Below are 13,435 nucleotides of genomic sequence, written 5' to 3' on the forward strand. Positions count from 1 at the left end.
TGGGGAAACATGGAAAGGGCTGGCACCCACTTCTAGACATGTCTGATGCTAGGGCATCAGTGCTGGACAAGAAGATGCCTGAGTTGAAAGTACAAAATGTCATCTTTTTCATGCATATCTGTTTAGCCGTTTAGAAATGAAAGCACTTTATGTATCCAGTCCCCCTATTTCAAGGAGTCATAAGTATTTGGACAAATTCACTTATGTGTATTAAAGTAGTCAAAAGTTTAGTATTTGGACCCCTATTCCTAGCATGCAATGACTACATCAAGCTTGTGACTCGACAAACTTGTTGGATGCATTTGGAGTTTGTTTTGGTTGTTTCAGATGATGTTGTGCCCAATAGAAATGAATGGTAAATAATGTATTGTGCCATTTTGGAGTCACTTTTATTGTAAATGTGAATAGAATATGTTTCTGAACACTTCTACATTAATGGATACTGAACAAAAATATAAACACAACACACAACAATTTCAAAGATTTTACTGAGTTACAGTTCATATAAGGAAATTAGTCAAATAAATTCATTATGGGGCTGATTCTATCAGATAATGGAAATTAATAGTTCCAATGGTTTAGTAAACCTGAGCGCTATTGCAAAAGATTTCTCCAAAACCCAGACTTTTCACATGACTGGTCAGGAAATAAATAATGCTGCTGGAGGTAGCAGTGAACTTAGTGAGCAGTAAATCTCTTGTTTAGTCTGAGTGTACAAAACATTAAGAACACCTGCTCTTTCCATGACAGACTGACCAGGTGAATCCAGTTGAAAGCTAGGGTCCCTTATTGATGTCACTTGTTAAATCCACTTCATATCAGTGTAGATGAAGGGGAGGAGACAGGTTAAAGAAGGATTTTTAAGCCTTAAGACATGGATTGTGTACAGTGCATTCGGAAAGTATTCAGACCGCTTCCCTTGTTCCACATTTTCTTAGTTGGCGAGAAGAAACGCAACAAGCTGTAACGTTGATGCAACACTGTCCTCTGTCTCAGTTATTTCTGTCGTACTATACATTTTTTTTTTTTACTTTCATTTTGAGCTACTACAATGAGTTTCAACCGTATTGGTTGTTCAGATATGCTAAAACCTGTCAATGTTGGTAGGGGAAGGGGTGTGTTGGGGTTACCTATTCCTTTCCCACCTGGTAGTCCTAGTATGTGTGGTGATGTCAATGGTAGTTAAATTGCATGGGAAGTTCCTTTAGTCAGTGGGGACAATGCAGCTTCTCATGGTCATCATGCAGTTAACTCACCTAGGCCCCAGGTTGTTAGCACCTCCACTCCTAACCTGTTGGGGATAGGGGGCAGTATTTGCACGGCCGGATAAAAAACGTACCCGATTTAATCTAGTTACTACTCCTGCCCAGTAACTAGAATATGCATATAATTGTTTGATTTGGATAGAAAACACCCTAAAGTTTCTAAAACTGTTTGAATGGTGTCTGTGAGTATAACAGAACTCATATGGCAGGCCAAAACCTGAGAAGATTCCAAACAGGAAGCGCCCTCTCTGACCATTTCTTGGCCTTCTTTGTCATCTCTTTCCAAAACAGAGGATCTCTGCTGTAACGTGACACTTTCTAAGGCTGCCATGGACTCTCAGAAGGCGGCAAAAAGCTGAATCGTACTCACCAAAATAGCTAGCCTGTGATGGCCGGGCTATCTACTCAGAATATTGCAAAATGTGCTTTCACCGAAAAGCTATTTTAAAATCGGACACCGCAATTGCATAAAGGAGTTCTGTATCTATAATTCTTAAAATAATTGTTATGTTTTTTGTGAACGTTTATCGTGAGTAATTTAGTAAATTCACCGGAAGTGTTCGGTGGGAATGCTAGTCACATGCTAGTCACATGCTAATGTAAAAAGCTGGTTTTTGATGTAAATATGAACTTGATTGAACAAAACATGCATGTATTGTATAACATAATGTCCTAGGAGTGTCATCTGATGAAGATCATCAAAGGTTAGTGCTGCATTTACCTGTGGTTTTGGTTTTTGTGACATTATATGCTAGCTTGAAAAATGGGTGTCTGATTATTTCTGGCTGGGTACTCTGCTGACATAATCTAATGTTTTGCTTTCGTTGTAAAGCCTTTTTGAAATCGGACAGTGTGGTTAGATTAACGAGAGTCTTGTCTTTAAAATGGTGTAAAATAGTCATATGTTTGAGAAATTGAAGTAATAGCATTTCTAAGGTATTTGAATATCGCGCCACGGGATTCCACTGGCTGTTGACTAGGGTGGGACGCAAACGTCCCACCTAGCCCAGAGAGGCTAAATCCAATGGTGATGCAGTGCTAATAGGCAAGATAAGTACCATAGTCCAACAGATAGGACAGCATCTAGTCCAAGTAGTCGCCTATAGAAAAGTCAAAGAACCAAAGAACCACCACAAACTCAACAATAATGGCGCCGGAGGAGATGGCTGCTATTGTGTGTGTTTTGTCACGTTATTTGTAACTTATTTTGTACATAATGTTTCTGCCACCGTCTCTTATGACCGAAAAGAGCTTCTAGATATCAGGACAGTGTTTACTCATCCCGTACTGGAAGAATTTTATTTCTCTAACGAGTTGGACGCGAAGGATTTACTCCAGAAACCCGACAAGGCCCTCATCCTCATCATTCGCAGGAGAAAGAGACAGAGATATATATAAGGGATGTAGGTCTTGGTGCCTTGTAAGGATCTGACGGCGAGTGGGTAATCTGCCTTTACCATCGGTCCTATTAGCCAACGTACAATCATTGGATAAGAGACAAACTACGAGCACGTATATCCTACCAACGGGACATTAAAAACTGTAAAATCTTGTGTTTCTTCGAGACGTGATTGAACAACGACATGAATAACATACAACTGGCGGGTTTTACGCTTTTTCGGCAGGATAGAACAGCCGCCTCTGGTAAGACAAGGGGTGACGGTCTATGTGTATTTGTAAACAACAGCTGGTGCACGAAATCTAAGGAAGTCTCAAGGTTTTTCTCACCTGAAGTAGAGTATGTCATGATAAACTGTAGACCACACTATTTACCAAGAGAGTTTTCATCTATATTCTTCGTAGCTGTCTATTTACCACCACAAACCGATGCTGGCACGAAGACCGCACTCAATGAGCTGAACACGGCCATAACCAAACAGGAAAACGCTCATCCAGAGGCGGCGCTCCTAGTGGCTGGGGGACTTTAATGCAGGGAAACTTAAATCCGTTTTACCTCATTTCTACCAGCATGTCACATGTGCAACCAGAGGGGGAAAAAACTCTACACCACCTTTACTCCACACACAGAGACGCATACAAAGCTCTCCCTCCATTTGGCAAATTTGACCATAATTCTATCCTCCTGGTTCCTGCTTACAAGCAAAAACTAAATCAGGAAGCACCAGTAAATCGGTCAGTAAAAAAAGTGGTCAGATGAAGCTGATGCTAAGCTACAGGACTGTTCTGCTTCCACAGACTGGAATATGTTCCAGGATTCTTCCGATGGCATTGAGGAGCACACCACATTAGTCACTGACTTCATCAATAAGTGCATCGTCCCCAAAGTGACTGTGCGTACATACCCCAACCAGATGCCATTGATTACAGGCAACATCCGCACTGAGCTGAAAGGGTAGAACTGCCGCTTTCAAAGAGCGAGACTATAACCCGGAAGCTTATAAGAACTCCTGCTATGCCCTATGATGAACCATCAAACAGGCAAAGCGTCAATACAGGACTAAGATTGAATCGTACTACACTGGCGCCGACACTCGTCGGATGCGGCAGGGCTTGCAAATTATTACAGACTACAAAGACATGCACAGCCGCGAGCTGCCCAGTGACACGAGCTTACCAGACGAGCTAAATTACTTCTATGCTCGCGTCGAGGCAAGCAACACTAAAACATGCATGACAGCATCAGCTGTTCCGGACGACTGTGTGATCACGCACTCTGTAGCCGATGTGAGTAAGACCATTAAACAAGGCCACAGAGCCAGACGGATTACCAGGACGTGTAGTCTGAGCATGCGCTGACCAACTGGCAAGTGTCTGCACTGACATTTTCAACCTGTGCCTGACTGAGTTTGTAACACCAACGTGTTTCAAGCAGAAGACCATAGTTCCTGTGCCCAAGAACACTAAGGCAACCTGCCTAAATGACAACCGACCCGTAGCACTTACGTCTGTAGCCATGAACTGTTTTGAAAGGCTGGTCATGGCTCACATCAATACCACTATCCCAGAAACCCAAGACCCACTCCAATTTGCATACCACCCCTCCTGTACTCCCTTTTCACTCATGACTGCATGGCCAGGCATGACTCCAACACCATCATTAAGTTTGCCAATGACACAACAGGGGTAGGCCTGATCACCGACAACGATGAGACAGCCTATTAGGAGGAGGTCAGAGACCTGGCCATGTGGTGCCAGGACAACAACCTCTCCCTTAACGTGATCATGACAAAGGAGATGATCGTGGGCTACAGGAAATGGAGGACCAAGCACGCCCCCATTCTCATCGACAGGGCTGTAGTGGAGCAGGTTGAGAGCTTCAAGTTCCTTGGTGTCCACATCACCAAACTATCATGGTCCAAACACACCAAGAGTCGTGAAGAGGGCACAACAAAGCCTATTCCCCCACAAGAGACTGAAAAGATTTGGCATGGGTCCTCAGATCCTCAAAGAATTCTACAGCTGCACCATCGAGAGCATCCTGACTGGTTGAATCACTGCCTGGTATGGCAACTGCTCGGACTTTGACCGCAAGGCACTACAGAGGGTAGTGCGTACGGCCCAGTACATCACTGGAGCCAAGCTTCCTGCCATCCAGGACCTCTATACCAGGCGGTGTCAGAAGAAGGCCCTAAAAACGATCAAAGACTCCAGCCATACTAGTCATAGAATGTCCTCTCTGCTACCGCACGGCAAGCGGTACTGGAGCGCCAAGTCTAGCTCCAAAATACTTCTTAACAGCTTCTACCCCGAAGCCATAAGACTCCTTAACAGCTAATCAAATGGCTACCCAGACTTTTTGCACCCCCCCACACTGTTTTAAGTTGCTGCTACTCTCTGTTTATTATCAATGCATAGTCACTTTACCTCTACCTACATGGACATATTACCTCTTTTACCTCGACGAACCGGTGCCCCCGTACATTGACTCTGTACCGGTACCCCCTGTATATAGCCTCGCAATTGTTATTTTACTGCTGCTCTCTATTTATTTGTTACTTTTATTTTAATTATCTATTTTTTACTTAACACTTATTTTTCTTAAACTGCATTGTTGGTTAAGGGCTTGTAAATAAGCATTTCACTGTAAGGTCTGCTACACCTGTTGTAGTCGGCGCATGTGACAAATAAAATTGTATTTGAGATGACCTTTGCTGATTAAACAACTTGTGTTAAGGATCTGTCACAAACTACATACATACCATTTCAGTCCTGACCAAACAAGCTGTTGAGGTAGTCTTTATGACGTACATAACGCTGAAAGGAGAAAAAGACAGGAGAGGTCATCATCATAGAAAAGACTCTAACCTGCCTGAAAGGCTATAATAATATTTCATCAGTGTACTGTATGTACATGCATAAGGACAAATCTGACATTAGGCCACTTTGGGTTACAAAAACTTATGCCAAGTTTTGATTTTGGGGTGAACTATAATACAAGTATTATTACAGTGCACCAACAGTGAATAACACTACACACTCAGTCACTCACGTCTATATATGCACTGTTGCTATTCCGTCTCATCTAGTCTGACGCCACACCTCCCTCTTCTCCCCCTCCGTCTCAACCTTGAGTGCAAACACACAGCATCATAACACAGTAAATGGCTTGTACTGTATGAATTCTGCTACCAAGTAAGTGACCCTTATTTGAGCTAGGGGTAAAACATTTTGACTTCAGCGGGTGCGGCTCCTTGCCTTTGTTGAAGTCTGGTTTGATGGTAACCACTCCATTTCCATCTGCTCTTATCGTGCACAACAAGCATTCCTTCTCCTTTTGGCCAAGTCTGAGGAATACAAGAATACAATGCCACTTTTCAATTCCTGAATTGGAATGTACTTCAAAGTTATTACATACAAAGCAGTGTAATAAGTGCATAGGCTACATAGTGGTTTTTCCCCTTGTGCTACTCACTTGCCCGGTGGTTCCAGGTCATCCATGATGCGCATGGTCTGTACAGGTGTGTTGACCACGTGGCTGGTCTTCACAAAGTCCTCCGAGGGCTCCCAGGTAATCAGCCTGGACTTGGGGAAGGTGCTGTCACTGCAGACCAACAGAATACCACAAACACATTTTGCATACAAGGGTAATATGAACATACCGGTACACTGTTTGTCTTCAAAGCAGCACATCACACATCAATGTTGCTTCAATTACATTCACTTTAATAATAATTCACTTTGGTGAGTAACAGGGACCTACACTGGCTGTCTGTCCTGTCGTCTGTGTCTGACATTGGCCATCCTATGTGCCAGGAAGGTAGGGTTGGACTTGACCTGCCTCACCATACTCTGGGAAAGCTGTAGTGAGTATAAAAAAAACTGCTTTAAAACACTAACGTTTCTTTGGGACAGAAACGAGGTAAATTCTTTGTTTTGAATAATGAAATTGTCACGTCTGCTCCCGCTCCCCCTCTCTGGAGCACGAGGTCGCCAGGCTGCTCATCATTACGCACACCTGTCACCATCGTTACGCGCACCAGCGCTTCATCAGACTCACCTGGATCACGTCATTGATTGCCTCCCCTATATCTGTCACTTCCTCAGTTTCATTCCCTTGTCTACATTGATGTTGTTTTGTTTCTCTTGTCCAGACTCTGTTCTTCTTTAGTTTCATGTCTATTTATTAATAAATCCTCACCCTGTACTTGCTTCCTGTCTTCCAGCGTCTGTGGTTATGGAACCGTTACAGAAATGGAGATTCAGTAGAAACCCACCCCTTCCCAATTGGTGTAGCAGTCAGAATCGGTGTAGGTGAAAATCCTGCGGTTCCGGTCTGCCCCTGGTCCGCTTCAGAGCCATGATCTCTGTGTGGTACTGTCTCTCCAGTGGAGTCTGGTATACTGACTCACTCTGGAACAAAACCACTTCATATTACACACACACACACACACACACACACACACACACACACACACACACACACACACACACACACACACACACACAAAACTTACTATGCAAAATCAAACTATCCTAAACAGTAAAGTCTTATTTGTTATAAGGACACTGGTAGAGGACCTACCTGACTGAACAGCTTCTCCTGCCAGCCTACCACCAACTCCTCCTCATCATCTCCGGCTGAAAACAAAACCAAGATGTTCTGGTCCATATCTAGCCACCACGAAAATAACATCTACTCAACTAAGAAGCATCTAACATCTTTCTGTTTCAAAACATCTAACATCTTTCTGTTTCAAAACAGTGTTAATACCTGATTGAGCCGGTGAGTTGAGGGTGTCCAGCTCAATGCCTCTCCTCTCCTGTTGAGTCAAAACCTGCTGCTGAAGGTGTTGGGAGAGGGCTGCTGTGGAGGTGAATCTCTGAATATGGATCCTGTAAACACCATTGTAAATATAAACAAGGTAAACAGGATTCTAGCTAGCTAAATGCCATGTTTTCATGGCAAACTCAGGGATCAGGTCAAGCAATATACTGGGTGTTTATCATCATCTGCTTTGAGAGCTAACTTTAGCTAAAGACAGTGTCTTGCTTTTATGGCAATGCAAGGAATAAAAGCCCCACAAAGGCCAACTGCAACTTACTTAATTGTAAGGTTTTTGACAGCATCTCGGGAACGATAGGCAGCCTCTCCGAAGTCGGTGCTCCAGCCGTCTACCAAGTTGTAACGTTAGGAACTTTATTGATGGCTTGCTAACTAGCAGCAAGCAATTGAGACAATTTTGTAGCTAGTACTTTTCACAAGCGTCTGCTCGTTGCATGGTAACAACAGTCTGCCTGCCTGGTTGGGTTTCTGGCGATCAATCCAACTATTTATTGGTTCACTACTGCCACCTACCGTGGGATCCAGTCCAGAGCAGCAGAATAAACCCCCCCACTGATAACAGGTAAGGTAATATCGGTACAATAATATTCCCTTGCTGTAAAATGTTTAAGAACCCCTGATGTAATTAATTAAGACAAAAATCTGTCTGACACAAATAATTGCAATTTAAAAAGCTTTATTGGAAATACACGTTTCAAACAGCACAATTCAAGTACAGATGAGTGTAGCTAAATCAGATACATGCTAATTTAGTTTAAATGTGATGCAGTCCTCCAGTCCCAGTTCATTTGCACTCTTTTGACATGCTTCAGACCAGATGCATGCTCCACTTCAGTGTACAATCGTCCTGAATTTGCATATCACAGTGTTTGAAGCGTCTACGTTCTGCATCTCTCTGCTGTCTTTCATCTGAAGCCATATCCTCCAGGGTCTAAACAGGTGTAGATTTCCATCTCTGTGTGGGAGACCAGATATTGCAAGGAGACCAGTAAGGGGCCCTCACCTCTTCACTTTGGCCCAAGGATACCAGTGACACTGCCCTAAGGTTGGTGCTGTCCTTTGGATGAGACTGTGGAGACAGAGGTCTTATCTCTCTGTGGTTACTAAAGATGTCATGGCACTTATGGCATGAGTAGAGGTGTTGACCCTGCTTCTCCTGGATATATTTCCAAGCCTAAGCATGTAAATCCAACTCATTATCATAGGCTGGATGGAGACCAATATCGTTTTTTTTTATATAATGCTGCATGTCTCAAAATATAAGAATGAGACCAATATATGTATTTTGCTAATCATAATTCCTGTCTCTGAAATTACGTTTGTGTGTGTTGTAAGAATAACCAATACTCAAAATGTGTGTGTGTGTGTGTGTGTGTGTGTGTGTGTGTGTGTGTGTGTGTGTGTGTGTGTGTGTGTGTGTGTGTGGGTAGAAGTAATAGTTTGCCATTATTTCTTTGAACATCTCAGTTTGGGCAGCGGCCACTGAAGAAACCTGTCAATCAAAAACCACAGGAGAATAAATAGTATTATAAACTGGGTGGTTCAACCCCTGAATGCTGATTGGCTGACAGCCGTGGTATATTTAAGCAATAGGGCACGAGGGGGTGTGGTATAAGGTCAATATACCACACCTAAGGGCTGTTCTTAGGCACAACACGACACGGAGTGCCTGGATACAGCCCTTAGCCGTGGTATAATGGCCATATACCACAAACCCCCAAGGTTTCTTTTTGCTATTATGAACTGGTTACCAACGTAATTAGAGCAGTAAAAATAAATGCTTTGTCATACCTGTGGTATACGGTCTGATACACCACGGCTGTCAGCCAATCAGCATTCAGGGCTCGAACCACCCAGTTTATAACAGACCATATACCACGGGTGTGACAAAAACATGTATTATTTTTACTGCTCTAATTATGTTTGGTAACCAGCTAATAATAACAATAAGGCACCTCGGGGGTTTGTGGTATATGGCCAATATACCACGGCTAAGGGCTGTATCCAGGTACTCCGTGTTGCGTTGTGCATAAGAACAGCCCTTAGCCATGATATATTGGCCATATACCACACCTCCTCGTGCCTTATTGCGTAAGTTTGCACTTACACATCAGATAGCTGCTCTTTCTCTGCTACCTCATTCTATTTCTCTAATTCTCTAGTCTAGTATTCCCTGGTTATGTTCCACTTCTCCCTCCTCTATTTCCTCACCTCTTCCCCCTCTTCTTTTCCTCTTTCTTGTCCTCCTCCTTACTTTCTCCAACATTTCCCATCTGTTGCATCTTACTGGCCTTCTCTTGCTTCACTACTTTTTTGGCCTTGCCCTTGTTTTTCTTATTGACCTTCCCTTCCTGAATATTTTGGACAAGGAGATAAAGTAATGTAAGCTTATAGGTTTTCTCTTCTCTTGAGCTACGATACCTAGAGCTATGCTATACTATAGAAGGACTTATGCTATACTATAGAAGGTCTTACGGACAATATTCCCTTCTTGTATTTCCTCTCACCTGTGGGGCCACTCCAGCCATTTCCTGGAGCAGCTTCCTGCCGGACTCGCTCAGGTTGGTGATGGGAGCCATGCGAGGGCTGTGGCGGTATGGGAAGTTCTCTGTTCGGGGCGGAGCGATAATGACAGGGCTGAGAGGAGTCAGAGGCCTTGGGACATTTACTGGGTAGGGAGAGCCTACAGCAGAGGGCAGGGCCCGTAGGGCTTCAGCCAGGTTCCGGTGTGCTGAGGTCACAAGAGGAGAGAGACCATTCTTGACAGATACAGGACTTGAGTCCTTCCCTGGGCTCTGTAGGACCAGAAAGTAAAGTAACATATCAGGAAAGTGCTATGTTCAACACAATCTGTAGAAATACTTTATAACTACTCTATACATATTGCAGATACATGACTACACTCAATAAGTAATTGTCTGCATCATTTCCAATCCCCCATGTGTGTATATATATATATATATATATATATATATATACACACATTTTTTTTATATGCAGAATTTACCAGGAAGTCTGACTCATCGAAGGAGTGGAGAGACAGATCATCATCCTCGTCCATAACCCTCACGTCAAGCTTGGTCACCTTTCCATCCTCAACTTTCAGCGGTGGTGTCCTCCTTTCATGATCCTCATCATCACACTGTGTATCAGAGTCAACTAGTCAGAGACCATCCTCCTCACAGTGATGTCACTCAACAAAGACATGGACGGTAGGGTACAACTCTTTTACCTCCGATTCACAGTCAGTGAAGGAGTAGATGGAAAAGTCATCAGAACTGGAGGATGAGGTCACATCATATTTTCTCTCCATCAGCCGAGTCACCCTTCCAGACTGAGGAGACAGAGAAAGGCATGTACTCATGGCAGCCATAGAATACACTGGCATTGACCCTCAAGGAAATGTAGAATATGTAGGCAATCCAACATGGTTGTACAAGTAGTGAGTAATACATGGGTAACTGAAAATGCAATAAATGCAACTCCCATAACATTAGGGGTGGGTCTAAAGCCCTTCCATAGTATAGGATTCTTTAGCATCTCGAATGGATGATTGTCAATTCAACCAAGCCACCCAAAATGGCCATATGAATCAACAGATTGATCTATCTGTTGTGTCTCTATGGGAACAGCAGAGATGACCTGGCTGAGAGGCTCTGGATTGATGCTCCATCCATCCCCAGATGTTTGGTCCTGCCCATAGCTCACAATGATTGGCTGTTAACGGTAAAGAATGAATTCAACACTGCTTTGCTCATTTTGGCCTTGAATTGTGTATCAATAAATATATAAGTACTGTTATGTGGTTAAATTTGAATGTGACTTACAGGCCTTTTGTGGATCTGAGGGGTCTGCACTGAAGTAGACTGTGAAGACAGCATTCAATGTGGTTAGATAGGGATTTCTGCATTTGCTTTCATTCTGATAACTGCAGTTTGTACATACAGAATGCATAACTAATGTGTATGTGTTATTGTTTCAGGTCGGATATGACTTACAGGCTTTGGCCTTCTGTGCACCTTGCCGGTTGGCCACAACACGGAATCAGGGGTGTTCACCCTCACTGGTTTCAACTGTCAACACAACACTCAATTTAGAATGTGATAATATAACAAAAACAGGACAAAACAAACAAATATTTGATATTTACCACATAAGGGCGGCGTCTTAAAGCTCTTTTGATTCTCTCATCATTACGGTCCATCTTTCTTTCTGAGGGAAACATTTCCATCAATTGATTGACACAAAACACATCCTGACTCACACACACACAGAAGACACACACACACACAAAGATGGCATTCCAAATGGCACCCTATTCCCTATATATATATATATATGTATGTTGGGAAGGAGGTGCCCCAAAAGATCAAAGAATACCTGCAACAACCTGAGTGAAGAAAACGATTGTAGATTAAATCAAATCTGAACACAGTTTATGTAGTGAATTAATGCATGGCTACGTCATTTTATATCACAGCTTTATGACCGCGCATAATACGTCACAAGAAAAAGGCTTGTTTGGAGCCGGACTGGTGGTCGCATCTTCTCACTGGTTGTAGCTCAATAACGAACGTGATGTGCTTATTATATCCTAATGACTGAGTAATGGTTGTATCGATGGTTGGTTGGACGTTTTACATAGATAGGCCAACATGATATCAATAGGAAAAAACCATTCCTTGCCAAATATTTTTTTATTATTGTTTTACTTTGAGTAACATTAAGGGAACACAACGGAAGCCGTTTACTTTATTGTGTTGTCCCTGGCCTGACACGTTTTATTTAATTAAACGGCTTTATTATTTTATTAAACTGTCAAATCAAATATATCTATCTATCTATCTTTCTATCTAACTCAAATGAGCTGTTGAGGACTCTTTGGTCATCACATTTCAGGCACAACCAGCAGGTGGAAGTGTCTTTAAATGCAGCACTGCCTTAGCGCACTTCATGATCTCCGCAACAGTAACTTTGTGGTTGTGAATGTGATTAATCCAAATGCGGAAGTTCAGTACATTTGTTTTGGTTTAGCAAGCTAGCTACTCAAGTCTTGGCTAAAATGTTGTGCTTTATTGGAAGAAAAGTGTCGTAACTGACATGTTGTATTGTTCTTGAATATCCTCTAGTAGTTTGACAAGTATGCACTGAGCATCAACATGATCACCCGAATAGTTTTGAAAGATGTGGTTCAGAGGTTCAAGAGTTTTACTACTGAGTTCAGGCTAAAAAGTGGCATTGTTGCTGTCATTATAGTATCATTTGTTTTGTTTACTGTCTACATATTTCGGTTTATCAGAGGATGTCTAAAGTATTGGAACTACAGTTTTTGCCAATGGGCATGGTACGTTAGCAAGGAGGGACTGAGTGATTTAAGAATCATATGCTCGGTAGCTAGCTAGCTACTTTGTATGGGAATGTTGTAACGTTATCTAGCTTGCTACAACTTGTAGTTAACGTTTTTGACGTAACATATGGTGCCAGTAGGCTACAGCAGCAAACTAGAGCACAACACATCAATGCCGCTGATGTCTGTCAACCCGTCAATTTCAGTTTTAATCCTCTCCTCTTCCTTTACGGTACACAAGCTCATCACATACTCCTTCCACCACAAGACAGTGACCCAGCTACTCTTCAGCATTGGGGTTCTGGTGCTCCTCCGGTGGGATTGAGAAGAGTGTGGACACTGTTTGGTTCCTCCTCATGTTTCAGCTGCTCTCTATCAGCACAGAGGTGTTGTACACCCTCCTGGGGCTGGTACTGTTTGGTGCATCTGCCCAGAATCAAGTGGAGGGGTTAGTTCCTGTATCTCTCTCCCTTATGGGTATGGCTACAGTGTACTCACTTATGGTTGAGGGCTTTCTTTTTGGGGTCAGTGTACCCATGTTAGCCCTGGCTGTTTCTGGTCATCGCAACACTTTTGGTC

General features: G+C 42.9%; 1 protein-coding gene and 2 long non-coding RNA genes across 7 annotated transcripts; all 3 read right to left on the bottom strand.

Annotated features, from left to right (window-relative positions):
- Positions 1-1,256: 1,256 nt before the first annotated feature.
- LOC106599676 (uncharacterized) lies at positions 1,257-5,795 on the bottom strand. The gene is made up of 3 exons (XR_006758618.1): positions 5,716-5,795; positions 5,426-5,480; positions 1,257-1,291 (listed from the first exon to the last, which is right to left on the bottom strand). It is a non-coding gene; the product is annotated as an uncharacterized lncRNA (long non-coding RNA).
- A 125-nt stretch (positions 5,796-5,920) lies between these two features.
- On the bottom strand, positions 5,921-8,000 carry LOC106595632 (uncharacterized). Of its 2 annotated transcripts, none has more exons than XR_006758617.1 (7): positions 7,769-8,000; positions 7,438-7,559; positions 7,249-7,304; positions 6,941-7,076; positions 6,427-6,524; positions 6,139-6,267; positions 5,921-6,010 (listed from the first exon to the last, which is right to left on the bottom strand). It is a non-coding gene; the product is annotated as an uncharacterized lncRNA (long non-coding RNA). The 2 variants fall into 2 exon arrangements; XR_006758616.1 differs by having other exon boundaries at positions 6,941-7,090; positions 7,769-7,996.
- A 745-nt stretch (positions 8,001-8,745) lies between these two features.
- Positions 8,746-11,984, bottom strand: LOC106596780 (uncharacterized). 4 transcript variants are annotated; one of them, XM_045693524.1, is made up of 9 exons: positions 11,890-11,984; positions 11,660-11,721; positions 11,508-11,582; positions 11,337-11,375; positions 11,152-11,226; positions 10,742-10,843; positions 10,517-10,651; positions 10,017-10,304; positions 8,746-9,001 (listed from the first exon to the last, which is right to left on the bottom strand). In XM_045693524.1, the coding sequence occupies exons 2-9, from the start codon at positions 11,711-11,713 to the stop codon at positions 8,798-8,800; spliced, it is 972 nt and encodes a 323-aa protein (XP_045549480.1). In that variant the 5' UTR covers positions 11,714-11,721; positions 11,890-11,984; the 3' UTR covers positions 8,746-8,797. The 4 variants fall into 4 exon arrangements, with proteins under 4 accessions (XP_045549480.1, XP_045549481.1, XP_045549482.1 ...); XM_045693525.1 differs by having other exon boundaries at positions 11,660-11,717; positions 11,890-11,939; XM_045693526.1 differs by lacking the exon at positions 8,746-9,001 and adding an exon at positions 9,610-9,860 and having other exon boundaries at positions 11,890-11,983.
- Positions 11,985-13,435: the final 1,451 nt, after the last annotated feature.

The sequence above is a fragment of the Salmo salar genome, chromosome ssa13 (genome assembly GCF_905237065.1).
Source record: "Salmo salar chromosome ssa13, Ssal_v3.1, whole genome shotgun sequence".
In the NCBI taxonomy this organism is placed as follows: Eukaryota; Metazoa; Chordata; class Actinopteri; order Salmoniformes; family Salmonidae; genus Salmo; species Salmo salar.